General features: G+C 47.3%; 1 protein-coding gene across 1 annotated transcript in view; it reads right to left on the reverse strand.

The window, feature by feature from the left end:
- Positions 1-7192: 7192 nt before the first annotated feature.
- Positions 7193-19176, reverse strand: part of LOC116361451 (tudor domain-containing protein 3-like) — a 47486-nt gene continuing 35502 nt past the window's right edge. The window contains exons 7-12 of the mRNA XM_031815883.1: positions 18049-18623; positions 17812-17957; positions 15615-16137; positions 13635-13760; positions 12449-12584; positions 7193-7672 (exon numbers count right to left, since the gene is read on the reverse strand). Of these exons, the coding sequence (XP_031671743.1) occupies positions 12474-12584; positions 13635-13760; positions 15615-16137; positions 17812-17957; positions 18049-18623 (1481 nt within the window). The 3' untranslated portion in view covers positions 7193-7672; positions 12449-12473. The remainder of the gene's footprint in view (positions 7673-12448; positions 12585-13634; positions 13761-15614; positions 16138-17811; positions 17958-18048; positions 18624-19176) is intronic.

A 19176-nucleotide genomic window follows, 5' to 3' on the forward strand; every position in this document is an offset into this window, starting at 1 on the left:
CCAGGGTCCATAAGGCTCCTGTCTACAGTAATGCACTATTGTTAGGAATTTTATGAATAATGACGAAACAATATCTACATTTAAATAGAATGAAAAACTAATTAAACTCTACCCTGTTTTACAATATCAGATGTTAATAATGTTATTTCCTAAGAAAGAGATTATGTAGCATGAACAAGGAGTAATTAAACATAATAAACACCATTACAACTAGGTTGGAGAGGAATGTGTTGTGTGTGTGTGTTAAGTAAACAAAGAGGGTCATTAACCTATGTTTGAACCAACTCAACTATAACTCTGTGGAGATTAAATAAGACAGCGAGTTATCCGTTATCTGGAACTGTCTGCTAAAGTGGTAATAAACTATGGTGAGACTTCAGGAGTTAATCCAGATATAGTGTGTGTCATGTATTTGAGTTGGTGAGTTGGAATTAACTTCTGAACCTGCTTTGTCCTGATCGAGAGGAGGAAGGACAAACGTTATTTTACTAAATGAAAATGTAGAACGTGTTTGAGTGTTAGATTATGTGTGTTGATAAAACCTTCTAGTTGTTTTGATCTCCAACACCTAAAGACAATGGTCTCTAGAATCAGATGTTCTGTAACCTCAAATCTGGGGTTGGAGGTTGATTCCACACAGATGTTATTCTCCCCATAGAGATCCTATAGAATTACCAGAGAGGCTATGTCATAAACCCTCACAGTTCTAGAATGGTATGAAAATGGCAGCCATTTTGTTGAGGGAGAAATCCAAACCAGTTCTAATTGTATTGAATGGCAGTACCAGACACAAGGAGATGCGTTTCCTGTCTTTAACTGATGCAGGAACATAAAAGAAACATCTACCATTCTACCATAAAGTGCTGCAGAGATTGTTCGGAACGCTGTGAGCAGATCCTCTCAAGTTCTGTCAGGTTGGATGGGGAGGGTCGCTGCACAGCTATTTACAGGTCTCTCCAGGGATGTTCGATCGGGTTCAAGTCCGGGCTCTGGCTGGGGCCACCCAAGGACATTCAGAAGCCACTCCTGCGTTGTCTTGGCTGTGTCCTGAGGGTCGTTGTCCTGTTTGAAGGTAAACCTTCGCCCTGGTCTGAGGTCTTGAGCGCAGTGGAGCAGATTTTCATCAAGGATTTTTCTACACTTTGCTCCGTTCATCTTTCCCTCGATCCTGCCTAGTCTCCCAGTCCCCCACAGCATGATGCTGCCACCAGCCTCCTTCACCGTATTAATGGTACCAGGTTTCCTCCAGATGTGACGCTTGGCATTCAGGCCAAAGAGTTTAATCTTGGTTTCATCAGACCAGAGAATCTTGTTTTTCTCTTTGTGTGAGAGTCCTTTAGGTGCCTTTTGGCAAACTCCAAGTGGGCTGTCATGTGCCTTTTACTAAGGAGTGGCTTCCGTCTGGCCAATCTACCATAAAGGCCTGATTAGTGGAATGCTGCAGAGATGGTTGTCCTTCTGGAAGGTTATCCCATCTCCACAGAGGAACTCTGGAGCTCCTTTAGAGTGACCATTGGGTTCTTGGTCACCTCCCTGCTCAAGGCCCTTCTCCCCTGATTGCTCAGTTTGGCTGGGCAGCCAGCTCTAGGAAGAGTCTTGATGGTTCCCAACTTCTCCCATTTAAGAATGGAGGAGGCCACTGTGTTCTTGGGGACCTTCAATGCTACAGAAATCCACACAATCCTGTCTCGGAGCTCTACGGACAATTCCTTCGACCTAATGGCTTGGTTTTTGCTCTGACATGCACTGTCAACTGTGGTGACAAAATGTGGAAAAAGGGAAGGGGTCTGAATACTTACCGAATAAACTGTAATCGACCGATAATAAACAAACACGTTTAGCATTTCCAGGCCTCATACAAGCCACTGATGTGCACCTTACGAACTTCAACATTAAACAAAATTGTTCAGCCAGTGTGCGATGACTTATTCATACTGGCTGATTATGGTCGACCACCTCCCTGACCTTTTATTCTGTCATAGTACCTTTCATATCCAGTATTCTAGTATTTTAATTCCATGAGTCATAGTACCTTTCATATCCAGTATTCTAGTATTCTAATTCCATGAGTCATAGTACCTTTCATATCCAGTATTCTAGTATTCTAATTCCATGAGTCATAGTACCTTTCATATCCAGTATTCTAGTATTCTAATTCCATGAGTCATAGTACCTTTCATATCCATTCTAGTATTCTAATTCCTAATTCTATGAGTCATAGTACCTTTCATATCCAGTATTCTAATTCCATGAGTCATAGTACCTTTCATATCCAGTATTCTAGTATTCTAATTCCATGAGTCATAGTACCTTTCATATCCAGTATTCTAGTATTCTAATTCCATGAGTCATAGTACCTTTCATATCCATTCTAGTATTCTAATTCCTAATTCTATGAGTCATAGTACCTTTCATATCCAGTATTCTAGTATTCTAATTCCATGAGTCATAGTACCTTTCATATCCATTCTAGTATTCTAATTCTATGAGTCATAGTACCTTTCATGTCCATTCTAGTATTCTAATTCTATGAGTCATAGTACCTTTCAAATCCATTCTAGTATTCTAATTCTATGAGTCACAGTACCTTTCAAATCCATTCTAGTATGCTAATTCCTAATTATATGAGTCATAGTACCTTTCAAATCCATTCTAGTATTCTAATTCCTAATTCTAGTATTCTATGAGTCATAGTATCAAATTCAATCAAGGCTACTGTTCACTATTGTATTTCACAACACGACTGCTCCCTGCCAAAGTTCTAAAAAGTTCGTAGAGTAGGTCACTAGGGCCCTGCGTTCAATGGCAAGAGGAATCAATTCCTCCCAAATCAATACAGTCTCCAACCAACCAAGACTTCTTCCTTTTAAACAGCTCATCTGTAACAGTGGATTTCTGCCAGCTCTGACCACGCCACTCCACTTTCAGCACTGTCTGTCTGTCTGTCTCTGTCTGTCTATCTGTCTCTGCCTGTCTGTCTGTCTCTGTCTGTCTGTCTGTCCGTCTATGTATCTATCTATATATCTGTCTATCTGTCTGTCTGTCTATTTGTCTGTCTGTCTCTGCATGTCTATCTGTCTGTCTGTCTGTCTCTGCCTGTCTGTCTGTCTATCTGTCTGCCTGTCTGTCTGTCTGTCTGTCTGACTGTCCATCTGAATGTTTCTGTCCATCTCTGTCCGTCCGTCCGTCCGTCCAGACAGACAGAGCCAGACAGACAGACAGACAGGCAGAGCCAGACAGACAGACAGACGGACAGACAGAAAGCTCATTTGTAGCGTTCAGCGAAGCGGCTCAGAAGAGTAAGATGATCCTTCCTCCTGTAATAGAGACCGCTGGAGGAGAGATGTTATTTTGCAGATTACAAAGGGAGAGAGCGCCTGTCCAGTGGACCTGCACCACAGCTCTTTGACCATGATTGGGCACCACAGCTCTTTGACCATGATTGGGCACCACAGCTCTTTGACCATGATTGGACACCACAGCTCTTCAGTCATGATTGGACACCACAGCTCTTCAGTCATGATTGGACACCACAGCTCTTCAGTCATGATTGGACACCACAGCTCTTCAGTCATGATTGGGCACCACAGCTCTTCAGTCACGATTGGACACCGCAGCTCTTTGACCATGATTGGACATCGCAGCTCTTCAGTCATGATTGGACACCACAGCTCTTCAGTCATGATTGGACACCGCAGCTCTTTGACCATGATTGGACACCGCAGCTCTTCAGTCATGATTAGACACCACAGCTCTTTGACCATGATTGGACACCACAGCTCTTTGACCATGATTGGACACCACAGCTCTTTGACCATGATTGGACACCACAGCTCTTTGACCATGATTGGGCACCACAGCTCTTTGACCATGATTGGACACCACAGCTCTTTGACCATGATTGGACACCGCAGCTCTTTGACCATGATTGGACACCACAGCTCTTCAGTCATGATTGGACACCACAGCTCTTTGACCATGATTGGACACCACAGCTCTTTGACCATGATTGGACACCACAGCTCTTTGACCATGATTGGACACCACAGCTCTTTGACCATGATTGGACACCACAGCTCTTTGACCATGATTGGACACCACAGCTCTTTGACCATGATTGGACACCACAGCTCTTTGACCATGATTGGACACCACAGCTCTTTGACCATGATTGGACACCACAGCTCTTTGACCATGATTGGACACCACAGCTCTTCAGTCATGATTGGACACCACAGCTCTTCAGTCATGATTGAGCACCACAGCTCTTTGACCATGATTGGACACCACAGCTCTTTGACCATGATTGGACACCACAGCTCTTCGGTCATGATTGGACACCACAGCTCTTTGACCATGATTGGACACCACAGCTCTTTGACCATGATTGGACACCACAGCTCTTTGACCATGATTGGACACCACAGCTCTTTGACCATGATTGGACACCGCAGCTCTTCAGTCATGATTGGACACCGCAGCTCTTCAGCCATGATTGGACACCGCAGCTCTTCAGTCATGATTGGACACAGGGCTATTCAGCCATGATTGGACACAGGGCTATTCAGCCATGATTGGACACAGGGCTATTCAGCCATGATTGGACACAGGGCTATTCAGCCATGATTGGTCGCAGGGCTATTCAGCTATGATTGGTCGCAGGGCTATTCAGCCATGATTGGACACAGGGCTATTCAGCCATGATTGGTCGCAGGGCTATTCAGCTATGATTGGTCACAGGGCTATTCAGCCATGATTGGACACAGGGCTATTCAGCCATTTGTTTCAATGGCTGTATCCCAACCTGCTCACCTCCACTCTCATTTCAATTTGCCCCACCAGGGTCCACTGGACAGAGGAGGTGAAGGTTTGAGAGGTCCATTGGACAGACGAGGTTAAGGTTTGAGAGGACACCCACCAGATCCCTTGGACAGAGGAGGTGAAGGTTTGAGAGGTACATTGGACAGACGAGGTTAAGGTTTGAGAGGACACCTGATATTCTATATTCCCCAGCTCAATGCAGCTCCATCAGAGCATAGATGAATAATAGATGGGCAGTAATATAGAAACCTATCTAGCAGGATGGATGGATAGATGGATGGACAGATAGACGGACAGACAGACAGACAGACAGGCGGATGGACGGACAGACAGACAGAAACAAACATTAACCTCCTCCTCTTCTGAGCCTCTTCGCTGAACGCAACAAATGAGCTGCCTGAGAAAGGACAGGAACACATGGACCGTAGTAACAGACTGAGCTGTCAGACAGGAACACATGGACCGTAGTAACAGACTGAGCTGTCAGACAGGAACACAGACTGTAGTAACAGACTGAGCTGTCAGACAGGAACACATGGACCGTAGTAACAGACTGAGCTGTCAGACAGGAACACATGGACCGTAGTAACAGACTGAGCTGTCAGACAGGAACACATGGACCGTAGTAACAGACTGAGCTGTCAGACAGGAACACATGGACCGTAGTAACAGACTGAGCTGTCAGACAGGAACACATGGACCGTATTAACAGACTGAGCTGTCAGACAGGAACACATGGACCGTAGTAACAGACTGAGCTGTCAGACAGGAACACATGGACCGTAGTAACAGACTGAGCTGTCAGACAGGAACACATGGACCGTAGTAACAGACTGAGCTGTCAGACAGGAACACATGGACCGTAGTAACAGACTGAGCTGTCAGACAGGAACACATGGACCGTAGTAACAGACTGAGCTGTCAGACAGGAACACATGGACCGTAGTAACAGACTGAGCTGTCAGACAGGAACACATGGACCGTAGTAACAGACTGAGCTGTCAGACAGGAACACATGGACCGTAGTAACAGACTGAGCTGTCAGACAGGAACACATGGACCGTAGTAACAGACTGAGCTGTCAGACAGGAACACATGGACCGTAGTAACAGACTGAGCTGTCAGACAGGAACACATGGACCGTAGTAACAGACTGAGCTGTCAGACAGGAACACATGGACCGTAGTAACAGACTGAGCTGTCAGACAGGAACACAGACTGTAGTAACAGACTGAGCTGTCAGACAGGAACACATGGACCGTAGTAACAGACTGAGCTGTCAGACAGGAACACATGGACCGTAGTAACAGACTGAGCTGTCAGACAGGAACACATGGACCGTAGTAACAGACTGAGCTGTCAGACAAGAACACATGGACCGTAGTAACAGACTGAGCTGTCAGACAGGAACACATGGACCGTAGTAACAGACTGAGCTGTCAGACAGGAACACATGGACCGTAGTAACAGACTGAGCTGTCAGACAGGAACACATGGACCGTAGTAACAGACTGAGCTGTCAGACAGGAACACATGGACCGTAGTAACAGACTGAGCTGTCAGACAGGAACACATGGACCGTAGTAACAGACTGAGCTGTCAGACAGGAACACATGGACCGTAGTAACAGACTGAGCTGTCAGACAGGAACACATGGACCGTAGTAACAGACTGAGCTGTCAGACAGGAACACATGGACCGTAGTAACAGACTGAGCTGTCAGACAGGAACACATGGACCGTAGTAACAGACTGAGCTGTCAGACAGGAACACATGGACCGTAGTAACAGACTGAGCTGTCAGACAGGAACACATGGACCGTAGTAACAGACTGAGCTGTCAGACAGGAACACATGGACCGTAGTAACAGACTGAGCTGTCAGACAGGAACACATGGACCGTATTAACAGACTGAGCTGTCAGACAGGAACACATGGACCGTAGTAACAGACTGAGCTGTCAGACAGGAACACATGGACCGTAGTAACAGACTGAGCTGTCAGACAGGAACACATGGACCGTAGTAACAGACTGAGCTGTCAGACAGGAAGACATGGACCGTAGTAACAGACTGAGCTGTCAGACAGGAACACATGGACCGTAGTAACAGACTGAGCTGTCAGACAGGAACACATGGACCGTAGTAACAGACTGAGCTGTCAGACAGGAACACATGGACCATAGTAACAGACTGAGCTGTCAGACAGGAACACATGGACCGTAGTAACAGACTGAGCTGTCAGACAGGAACACATGGACCGTAGTAACAGACTGAGCTGTCAGACAGGAACACATGTACTGAGACATTAAGGGTGCAACATGAGACAGTTCATTGGACAAGAGATTTCAAATCAGACAAATAAAAACCATGGAAACAGGAGCAGTATTTTTATTCGTCCAACAATAAACTATTTTACAAATCTTCCCCGTGTTCAGCGTCTGTGCGCTTCCCAAAGTCTGTTAGCTAGAGTCCTCGTCGTCAGCCTCTTTTTTGAGCAACAAGCCCTTTTCCTGAATGTTTCACACTTCTTGATATGGAGACACAAAGTGAACACAGAGGAAGAGGAAGAGTCAGAGGAAGACACAGAGGAAGAGTCGGTCATCGTGTATTTTGGTGAAGAGGAGAAAAAATCCCACTAACTTTCCCAAAAGTCCGTTTTTCAGAAATCCACAGTTGAAAGATTCTGTGGAATCAGGAGGGAACAAATAAGGACGTGGAATCCTCCAAAACAGGGATTTCTGGGGAAAAAAACTGGGAAAGTCGCGGGAATTTTGCAACCCCCGAGAGAAGAAAGATGTGGGTTTTTTGAGGTCAGATGCGTCGACCTCTGGGATCCTTTGTGGATTCCATCTGAGGGAGGAAAAGGAAACAGACAGACTGTCAGTTCATCAGATCACCTCATCAAACCCCCATCAACCCTGTGTTCAGTTCATCAGATCACCTCATCAAACCCCCATCAACCCTGTGTTCAGTTCATCAGATCACCTCATCAAACCCCCATCAACCCTGTGTTCAGTTCATCAGATCACCTCATCAAACCCCCATCAACCCTGTGTTCAGTTCATCAGATCACCTCATCAAACCCCCATCAACCCTGTGTTCAGTTCATCAGATCACCTCATCAAACCCCCATCAACCCTGTGTTCAGTTCATCAGATCACCTCATCAAACCCCCATCAACCCTGTTCAGTTCACACTGCTTTGAACCCAGATCAATCCAGCCTTGCATCAACCCTGTGTTCAGTTCATCAGATCACCTCATCAAACCCCCATCAACCCTGTGTTCAGTTCACACTGCTTTGAACCCAGATCAATCCAGCCTTGCATCAACCCTGTGTTCAGTTCATCAGATCACCTCATCAAACCCCCATCAACCCTGTGTTCAGTTCACACTGCTTTGAACCCAGATCAATCCAGCCTTGCATCAACCCTGTGTTCAGTTCACACTGCTTTGAACCCAGATCAATCCAGCCTTGGGGAGTAAAACATCTTTCTGTCAATAAAACAAACAAACCCTACCGATCATATTATCGTGACGTAGCTCTGGTAACCACGGTAACGGCTGCTGTTTGCTCTCTGGGGGCTGTTTACTTAACGATAAGGCCCCTCAGGCTAGCTACTGACTAACTGTGTGGAGGGAGGGAGGGAGGGAACGAGGGAGGGAGGGAGGGAACGAGGGAGGGAGGGAACGAGGGAGGGAGGGGGTGAGGGAGGGAGGGAACGAGGGAGGGAGGGAGGGAGGGAGGGAACGAGGGAACGAGGGAACGAGGGAACGAGGGAACGAGGGAGGGAGGGAGGGAGGGAGGGAGGGAGGGAGGGAGGGAGGGAGGGAGGGAGGGAGGGAGGGAGGGAGGGTCTAGTGTGAACGGTCAGCGGGGTGGTTCTCAGAATGGGACATGTGTCCAAAATAGCACTACATTTCCAATACAGTACACTACTTTAGACCAGGACCCGTAGGACTAACCCATAGACCAGGGCCCGTAGGACTAACCCATAGACCAGGACCCGTAGGACTAACCCATAGACCAGGACCCGTAGGACGAACCCATAGACCAGGACCCGTAGGACTAACCCATAGACAAGGACCCGTAGGACTAACCCATAGACCAGGGCCCGTAGGACTAACCCATAGACCAGGACCCGTAGGACTAACCCATAGACCAGGGCCCGTAGGACTAACCCATAGACCAGGACCCGTAGGACTAACCCATAGACCAGGACCCGTAGGACTAACCCATAGACCAGGGCCTGTAGGACTAACCCATAGACCAGGGCCCATAGGACTAACCCATAGACAAGGACCCGTAGGACTAACCCATAGACCAGGGCCCGTAGGACTAACCCATAGACCAGGACCCGTAGGACTAACCCATAGACCAGGGCCCGTAGGACTAACCCATAGACCAGGACCCGTAGGACTAACCCATAGACCAGGACCCGTAGGACTAACCCATAGACCAGGGCCTGTAGGACTAACCCATAGACCAGGGCCCGTAGGACTAACCCATTGACAAGGACCCGTAGGACTAACCCATAGACCAGGACCCGTAGGACTAACCCATAGACCAGGAACCGTAGGACTAACCCATAGACCAGGAACCGTAGGACTAACCCATAGACCAGGGCCCGTAGACCGGGTGTTGTGTGTCTGTACCGTAACTCAGTCATGTAGTGTCCAGGTGTTGTGTCTGTACTGTAACTCAGTCATGTAGTGTCCAGGTGTTGTGTCTGTACTGTAACTCAGTCATGTAGTGTCCAGGTGTTGTGTCTGTACTGTAACTCAGTCATGTAGTGTCCAGGTGTAACCTGTCTGTACTGTAACTCAGTCATGTAGTGTCCAGGTGTTGTGTCTGTACCGTAACTCAGTCATGTAGTGTCCAGGTGTTGTGTCTGTACTGTAACTCAGTCAGGTAGTGTCCAGGTGTAACCTGTCTGTACCGTAACTCAGTCATGTAGTGTCCAGGTGTAACCTGTCTGTACTGTAACTCAGTCAGGTAGTGTCCAGGTGTAACCTGTCTGTACCGTAACTCAGTCATGTAGTGTCCAGGTGTAACCTGTCTGTACCGTAACTCAGTCATGTAGTGTCCAGGTGTTGTGTCTGTACTGTAACTCAGTCAGGTAGTGTCCAGGTGTTGTGTGTCTGTACTGTAACTCAGTCAGGTAGTGTCCAGGTGTAACCTGTCTGTACTGTAACTCAGTCAGGTAGTGTCCAGGTGTAACCTGTCTGTACTGTAATTCAGTCAGGTAGTGTCCAGGTGTTGTGTGTCTGTACTGTAACTCAGTCATGTAGTGTCCAGGTGTTGTGTCTGTACCGTAACTCAGTCATGTAGTGTCCAGGTGTTGTGTCTGTACTGTAACTCAGTCAGGTAGTGTCCAGGTGTTGTGTGTCTGTACTGTAACTCAGTCAGGTAGTGTCCAGGTGTAACCTGTCTGTACTGTAACTCAGTCAGGTAGTGTCCAGGTGTAACCTGTCTGTACTGTAATTCAGTCAGGTAGTGTCCAGGTGTTGTGTGTCTGTACTGTAACTCAGTCAGGTAGTGTCCAGGTGTTGTGTCTGTACTGTAACTCAGTCAGGTAGTGTCCAGGTGTTGTGTCTGTACTGTAACTCAGTCAGGTAGTGTCCAGGTGTTGTGTCTGTACTGTAACTCAGTCAGGTAGTGTCCAGGTGTTGTGTCTGTACTGTAACTCAGTCATATAGTGTCCAGGTGTTGTGTCTGTACTGTAACTCAGTCAGGTAGTGTCCAGGTGTTGTGTCTGTACTGTAACTCAGTCATGTAGTGTCCAGGTGTTGTGTCTGTACCGTAACTCAGTCAGGTAGTGTCCAGGTGTAACCTGTCTGTACTGTAACTCAGTCATATAGTGTCCAGGTGTTGTGTCTGTACTGTAACTCAGTCATGTAGTGTCCAGGTGTTGTGTCTGTACTGTAACTCAGTCAGGTAGTGTCCAGGTGTTGTGTCTGTACCGTAACTCAGTCAGGTAGTGTCCAGGTGTTGTGTCTGTACTGTAACTCAGTCATATAGTATCCAGGTGTTGTGTCTGTACTGTAACTCAGTCATGTAGTGTCCAGGTGTAACCTGTCTGTACCGTAACTCAGTCATATAGTGTCCAGGTGTTGTGTCTGTACTGTAACTCAGTCATGTAGTGTCCAGGTGTTGTGTCTGTACTGTAACTCAGTCATGTAGTGTCCAGGTGTTGTGTCTGTACTGTAACTCAGTCAGGTAGTGTCCAGGTGTAACCTGTCTGTACCGTAACTCAGTCAGGTAGTGTCCAGGTGTAACCTGTCTGTACTGTAACTCAGTCATATAGTGTCCAGGTGTTGTGTCTGTACTGTAACTCAGTCATGTAGTGTCCAGGTGTTGTGTCTGTACTGTAACTCAGTCAGGTAGTGTCCAGGTGTTGTGGCTGTACTGTAACTCAGTCAGGTAGTGTCCAGGTGTAACCTGTCTGTACTGTAACTCAGTCAGGTAGTGTCCAGGTGTTGTGTCTGTACTGTAACTCAGTCAGGTAGTGTCCAGGTGTTGTGTCTGTACTGTAACTCAGTCATGTAGTGTCCAGGTGTTGTGTCTGTACCGTAACTCAGTCAGGTAGTGTCCAGGTGTTGTGTCTGTACTGTAACTCAGTCATGTAGTGCCCAGGTGTTGTGTCTGTACCGTAACTCAGTCATGTAGTGTCCAGGTGTTGTGTCTGTACTGTAACTCAGTCATGTAGTGTCCAGGTGTAACCTGTCTGTACTGTAACTCAGTCAGGTAGTGTCCAGGTGTTGTGTCTGTACTGTAACTCAGTCATATAGTGTCCAGGTGTTGTGTCTGTACTGTAACTCAGTCAGGTAGTGTCCAGGTGTTGTGTCTGTACTGTAACTCAGTCATGTAGTATCCAGGTGTAACCTGTCTGTACTGTAACTCAGTCAGGTAGTGTCCAGGTGTTGTGTGTCTGTACCGTAACTCAGTCAGGTAGTGTCCAGGTGTTGTGTCTGTACCGTAACTCAGTCATGTAGTGTCCAGGTGTTGTGTCTGTACCGTAACTCAGTCAGGTAGTGTCCAGGTGTTGTGTCTGTACCGTAACTCAGTCATGTAGTGTCCAGGTGTTGTGTCTGTACTGTAACTCAGTCATGTAGTGTCCAGGTGTTGTGTCTGTACTGTAACTCAGTCAGGTAGTGTCCAGGTGTTGTGTCTGTACCGTAACTCAGTCATGTAGTGTCCAGGTGTAACCTGTCTGTACTGTAACTCAGTCAGGTAGTGTCCAGGTGTTGTGTCTGTACTGTAACTCAGTCAGGTAGTGTCCAGGTGTAACCTGTCTGTACCGTAACTCAGTCAGGTAGTGTCCAGGTGTAACCAGTCTGTACCGTAACTCAGTCATATAGTGTCCAGGTGTTGTGTCTGTACTGTAACTCAGTCAGGTAGTGTCCAGGTGTTGTGTCTGTACTGTAACTCAGTCATGTAGTGTCCAGGTGTTGTGTCTGTACTGTAACTCAGTCATGTAGTGTCCAGGTGTAACCTGTCTGTACTGTAACTCAGTCATGTAGTGTCCAGGTGTTGTGTCTGTACCGTAACTCAGTCATGTAGTGTCCAGGTGTTGTGTCTGTACCGTAACTCAGTCATGTAGTGCCCAGGTGTAACCAGTCCGTACCGTAACTCAGTCATGATGTGGTCAGTCAGTCCCTGGCCCTGGGCGGCTGGTAATACTGGACCGTGGGCCGCGTCCTCGTGGTGGTCCGAGGCTGCCCGTCTCCCCCGCGCCGGTAGTCTAACCCCTCCTCTTCCTTCTGCCACCACACATACAGACCTACCATCAGTTTGTTCATTATTTTAAATCATACTGAATACGATTCTATTCTTTTTTATTTTACCTTTATTTATTAACCAGCCAAGTCAGTTAAGAACAAATTCTTATTTTCAATGACGGCCTAGGAACAGTGGGTTAACTGGTCTAGGAACAGTGGGTTAACTGGTCTAGGAACAGTGGGTTAACTGGTCTAGGAACAGTGGGTTAACTACCTGTTCAGGGGCAGAATGACAGATTTGTACCTTGTCAGCTCGGGGGTTTGAACTTGCAACCTTTCGGTTACTAGTCCAACGCTCTAACCACTAGGCTACCCTCCGTCCCTCTCTCCACCCCCCCCTCCCTCCCTCCCTCCATCCCCCCCATCCCTCCCTCCATCCTTCTCTCTCTCCCTCCCTCCGCCGTTCTGACAGGTAGGACCTGATCCTAGATCTGCACTCTGGACTAAAGACACTGCGAATACACTGCGCTGGTTTATGAGATGATATTAGAGCAACTGACCGGAGACGGACTAGGGGTGGGGGGTGGGGGAGGGGGGGCCTTGGACATTCTCCTCCAATAGGGTTTGAGAAGCTGGAGAGGAGACGGACTAGGGGTGGGGGGTGGGGGAGGGGGGGCCTTGGACATTCTCCTCCAATAGGGTTTGAGAAGCTGGAGAGGAGACGGACTAGGGGTGGGGGAGGGGGGGCCTTGGACATTCTCCTCCAATAGGGTTTGAGAAGCTGGAGAGGAGACGGACTAGGGGTGGGGGTGGGGGGGGTGGGGGCCTTGGACATTCTCCTCCAATAGGGTTTGAGAAGCTGGAGAGGAGACGGACTAGGGGTTGGTGGGGGGTGGGGGAGGGGGGGCTTTGGACATTCTCCTCCAATACGGTTTGAGAAGCTGGAGAGGAGACGGACTAGGGGTTGGTGGGGGGTGGGGGAGGGGGGGCTTTGGACATTCTCCTCCAATACGGTTTGAGAAGCTGGAGAGGAGAGAGGATGTGTGGAAAGTTGAGTTGACTACAGAGCAACTGTAGTCCATAGATACTTACCCAGAAGTCCGTGCTGACCGGTCTGATGTTGTGTAGAAGGACCTCCTCACAGTTTCCATACTCCGTGAAGACCACGACGGCCGTGAGACCAGAGGGATGAACAGCATCTATCCTGGACCTGTAGAACTACACACAGAGGTGTCATTACACACAGCATCCATCCTGGACCTGTAGAACTACACACAGAGGTGTCATTACACACAGCATCTATCCTGGACCTGTAGAACTACACACAGAGGTGTCATTACACACAGCATCTATCCTGGACCTGTAGAACTACACACAGAGGTGTCATTACACACAGCATCTATCCTGGACCTGTAGAACTACACACAGAGGTGTCATTACACACAGCATCTATCCTGGACCTGTAGAACTACACACAGAGGTGTCATTACACACAGCATCTATCCTGGACCTGTAGAACTACACACAGAGGTGTCATTACACACAGCATCTATCCTGGACCTGTAGAACTACACACAGAGGTGTCATTACACACAGCCATGACTCCCATCTATCTAACCATGACTCCCATCTATCTAACCATGACTCTCATCTATCTAACCATGACTCCCATCTATCTAACCATGACTCTCATCTATCTAACCATGACTCCCATCTATCTAACCATGACTCCCATCTATCTAACCATGACTCCCATCTATCTAACCATGACTCCCATCTATCTAACCATGACTCCCATCTATCTAACCATGACTCCCATCTATCTAACCATGACTCCCATCTATCTAACCGTGACTCCCATCTATCTAACCATGACTCCCATCTATCTAACCATGACTCCCATCTATCTAACCATGACTCCCATCTATCTAACCGTGACTCCCATCTATCTAACCGTGACTCCCATCTATCTAACCGTGACTCCCATCTATCTAACCGTGACTCCCATCTACCTAACCATGACTCCCATCTACCTAACCATGACTCCCATCTATCTAACCATGACTCCCATCTATCTAACCATGACTCTAATCTAACTATGACTCCCATCTACCTAACTATGACTCCCATCTACCTAACCATGACTCCCATCTATCTAACCATGACTCCCATCTATCTAACCATGACTCCCATCTATCTAACCATGACTCTCATCTATCTAACCGTGACTCTCATCTATCTAACCGTGACTCCCATCTACCTAACCATGACTCCCATCTACCTAACCATGACTCCCATCTATCTAACCATGACTCCCATCTATCTAACCATGACTCCCATCTACCTAACCACGACTCCCATCTATCTCCCATCTATCTAACTATGACTCCCATCTACCTAACCATGACTCCCATCTATCTAACCGTGACTCCCATCTATCTAAACATGACTCCCATCTATCTAACCATGACTCCCATCTATCTCCCATCTATCTAACTATGACTCCCATCTATCTAACCGTGACTCCCATCTATCTAACCATGACTCCCATCTATCTAAACATGACTCCCATCTATCTAACCGTGACTCCCATCTACCTAACCATGACTCCCATCTATCTAACCATGACTCCCATCTATCTAACCATGACTCCCATCTATCTAACCGTGACTCCCATCTATCTAACCATGACTCCCATCTATCTAACCGTGACTCCCATCTATCTAACCATGACTCCCATCTATCTAACCATGACTCCCATCTATCTAACCATGACTCCCATCTACCTAACCATGACTCCCATCTATCTCCCATCTATCTAACTATGACTCCCATCTACCTAACCATGACTCCCATCTATCTAACCGTGACTCCCATCTATCTAACCATGACTCCCATCTATCTAAACATGACTCCCATCTATCTAACCGTAACTCCCATCTACCTAACCATGACTCTCATCTATCTAACCATGACTCCCATCTACCTAACCATGACTCCCATCTATCTAACCATGACTCCCATCTATCTCCCATCTATCTAACCATGACTCCAGTGTTAATATAGTTGTACCTTGTTGTCTTCCCAGTAGAGGGCTAGAACCTGGTCTCCTGGTTTCAAGTTCCCCAGGCCTTGAGCCACTGCAGGCTCCATGGTCCCAACCTGCCCCTGGTCTGACCTCTGCCCTTTGACCTGCCCCTGGTCTGACCTCTGCCCTTTGACCTGCCCCGTTCTCTTCTTAGGGGCGGTGTTGGAGTTATTATGGGCGGGGTTAGTGCTGTTCCTGTTGTGTGGCTCCTCCCTCTCCCTGGGGGCGGGACCAGAGGAGTAGTTCTGTTGTTTGATTGGCCCTGTCCGGTGTTCCGTTGACGAGTCACCGTTTTGGAGGTGTGGCCCCGAGCCTGGGCCGCTGCCCACTTGGCCTTTCACTGGACGAGACTCACCACGGGACACGCCCCAGTCCTTCTCTTGCCCCGCCCACGACGTAGAAGAGTTCGACGGCCCGTTGTCCCGGTAACGGTCAAAGTTGTCAGAGTTGGGCCTTTCCCTGTGGGACTTCCCCCCTCCTCCTCTCCGTCTGCTGTTGGGCTCAGCTCTACAATACAACACAACGTTACTGCACATCCCAGAATGCACCTTTCTTCATTGGCACTGCACACACATTAGAAAACAGTCAACTCTCGCACGTTGTATTCATAAACACGGATGACATTGACAATGAGACGACATTCATAGTCAAGTCTAATCAAGTATCCATACAAACAATGCCACTTTATATAATGTTTACATACCCTACATTACTCATCTCATATGTAGATACTGTACTCGATACCATCTACTGCATCCTGTTTACATACCCTACATTACTCATCTCATATGTATATACTGTACTCGATACCATCTACTGCATCCTGTTTACATACCCTACATTACTCATCTCATATGTATATACTGTACTCGATACCATCTACTGCATCTTGTTTACATACCCTACATTACTCATCTCATATGTATATACTGTACTCGATACAATCTACTGCATCTTGCCTATGCCGTTCTGCACCATCACTCATTCATATATTTATATGTACATATTCTCATTCATTCCTTTACACTTGTGTCTATAAAGGTAGTAGTTGTGGAATTGTTAGTTAGATTACTTGTTGGTTATTACTGCATTGTCGGAACTAGAAGCACAAGCATTTCGCTACACTCGCATTAACATCTGCTAACCATGTGTATGTGATCAATAACATCTGCTAACCATGTGTATGTGATCAATAACATCTCCTAACCATGTGTATGTGATCAATAACATCTGCTAACCATGTGTATGTGATCAATAACATCTGCTAACCGTGTGTATGTGATCAATAACATCTGCTAACCATGTGTATGTGATCAATAACATCTGCTAACCATGTGTATGTGATCAATAACATCTGCTAACCATGTGTATGTGATCAATAACATCTCCTAACCATGTGTATGTGATCAATAACATCTGCTAACCATGTGTATGTGATCAATAACATCTGCTAACCATGTGTATGTGATCAATAACATCTGCTAACCATGTGTATGTGATCAATAACATCTGCTAACCATGTGTATGTGATCAATAACATCTCCTAACCATGTGTATGTGATCAATAACATCTGCTAACCATGTGTATGTGATCAATAACATCTCCTAACCATGTGTATGTGACCAATAACATCTGCTAACCATGTGTATGTGATCAATAACATCTCCTAACCATGTGTATGTGATCAATAACATCTCCTAACCATGTGTATGTGATCAATAACATCTGCTAACCATGTGTATGTGATCAATAACATCTCCTAACCATGTGTATGTGACCAATAACATCTGCTAACCATGTGTATGTGACCAATAACATCTGCTAACCATGTGTATGTGACCAATAACATCTCCTAACCATGTGTATGTGACCAATAACATCTCCTAACCATGTGTATGTGACCAATAACATCTGCTAACCATGTGATCAATAACATCTGCTAACCATGTGATCAATAACATCTGCTAACCATGTGACCAATAACATCTGCTAACCATGTGACCAATAACATCTGCTAACCATGTGTATGTGACCAATAACATCTGCTAACCGGGTGTATGTGATCAATAACATCTGCTAACCATGTGATCAATAACATCTGCTAACCGGGTGTATGTGATCAATAAAACTGTGATTTGATTTGATGACGTTCCCAATCAAGTCTAATCCAGTATCCATACCTGTTGTCTGTTCCGCTGTCAGACCTCTGGACCCCTTTAGGTTCTGATACACAGTTAGAACTGGACTCTGTCTGGTGCTGGCCTGGTTTAGAGGCAGCTGGTGCAGGTCCGTTGTCCTGCTTCATCCCTCCTCCTCCTCCCTCCTCCTCCTCTCTTATTAAATGACAGATCAGGTACTGAGTGCTGCTCTCTCCGACTTTGGTTCTGGAACCCTCCGGAACCAGAACTAGAACCTACTCTGATTCCCTGCTGGAAGGTTCTAGAACCAGAAGAATCCCCCTGGGTTCCGTCTCTGGGTTCTCTGTTCCGCTGGCCGGGGGCGGGGTACGTAGCAGCAGGGCAGAACACTGATGTCTGTCCTCTGGCCTCCCTGGCTGTTTGTCTCTCATGCTGGGCCTCTCTCCACCTCTCTGACCCTCCTCCACCTCCAGGAGGGGCCTTCTCCTGTGTCTGGCCCCTTTCCTGGCCTCTGTCCTGGGCTCTCTCCTGGCCCTGCCGGCTCCCTGCTGGAGCTGGGGCTGGGGAAGGGGTGGATGTGGCAATGGAGGGGTCGTGGCCAGGTTTAGGGAAATCCTTGTCACTATCCCTCTGGAAACGAGGTGGTCGGTCGTTCCTGTCGTTCCTGAAGTCCGATCTGTCGTTCCTCTCGTTCCTCTCCTTCCGTGATCTGTCGTTCCTGGACCAGTCGTTCCTCCCGTCTGACCTGTCGTTACGGCTGTCGCTGCGTTGGGGGTACCTGTCCTGGGACTGGCTGTTAGGAGGGAACGTCATCTTACCCTCGTGATGCCTCTGGGAGGACTGGCTCTTTGGCTCTGGAGGAGAAACCCAGAGAGAACACACACACACACACACACAGACAGACACAGACACAGACACAGACACAGACACACACACACACACACACACACACACACACACACACACACACACACACACACACACAGACACACACACACACACACACAGACACACACACACACACAGACACACACAGACACACACACACAGACACACACACACACACACAGACACACACACACACACACACAGACACACACACACTCACACACACACAGACACACACACACACACAGACACACACACACACACATAGGTGTGAATGTTAAAACATTTCAACCAAATTGGATACACAATTTGCCGATATTCAGGCCTAGTGCACGGTTCTGTCTGTCTGGTGTCTGACCTGACTATACTGATAGATAGACCTAGTGCCCGGTTCTGTCTGTCTGGTGGCTGACCTGCCTATACTGATAGATAGGCCTAGTGCACGGTTCTGTCTGTCTGGTGTCTGACCTGACTATACTGATAGATAGACCTAGTGCACGGTTCTGTCTGGTGTCTGAC

This window comes from Oncorhynchus kisutch, unplaced genomic scaffold (assembly GCF_002021735.2).
Source record: "Oncorhynchus kisutch isolate 150728-3 unplaced genomic scaffold, Okis_V2 scaffold686, whole genome shotgun sequence".
Taxonomy (NCBI): domain Eukaryota; kingdom Metazoa; phylum Chordata; class Actinopteri; order Salmoniformes; family Salmonidae; genus Oncorhynchus; species Oncorhynchus kisutch.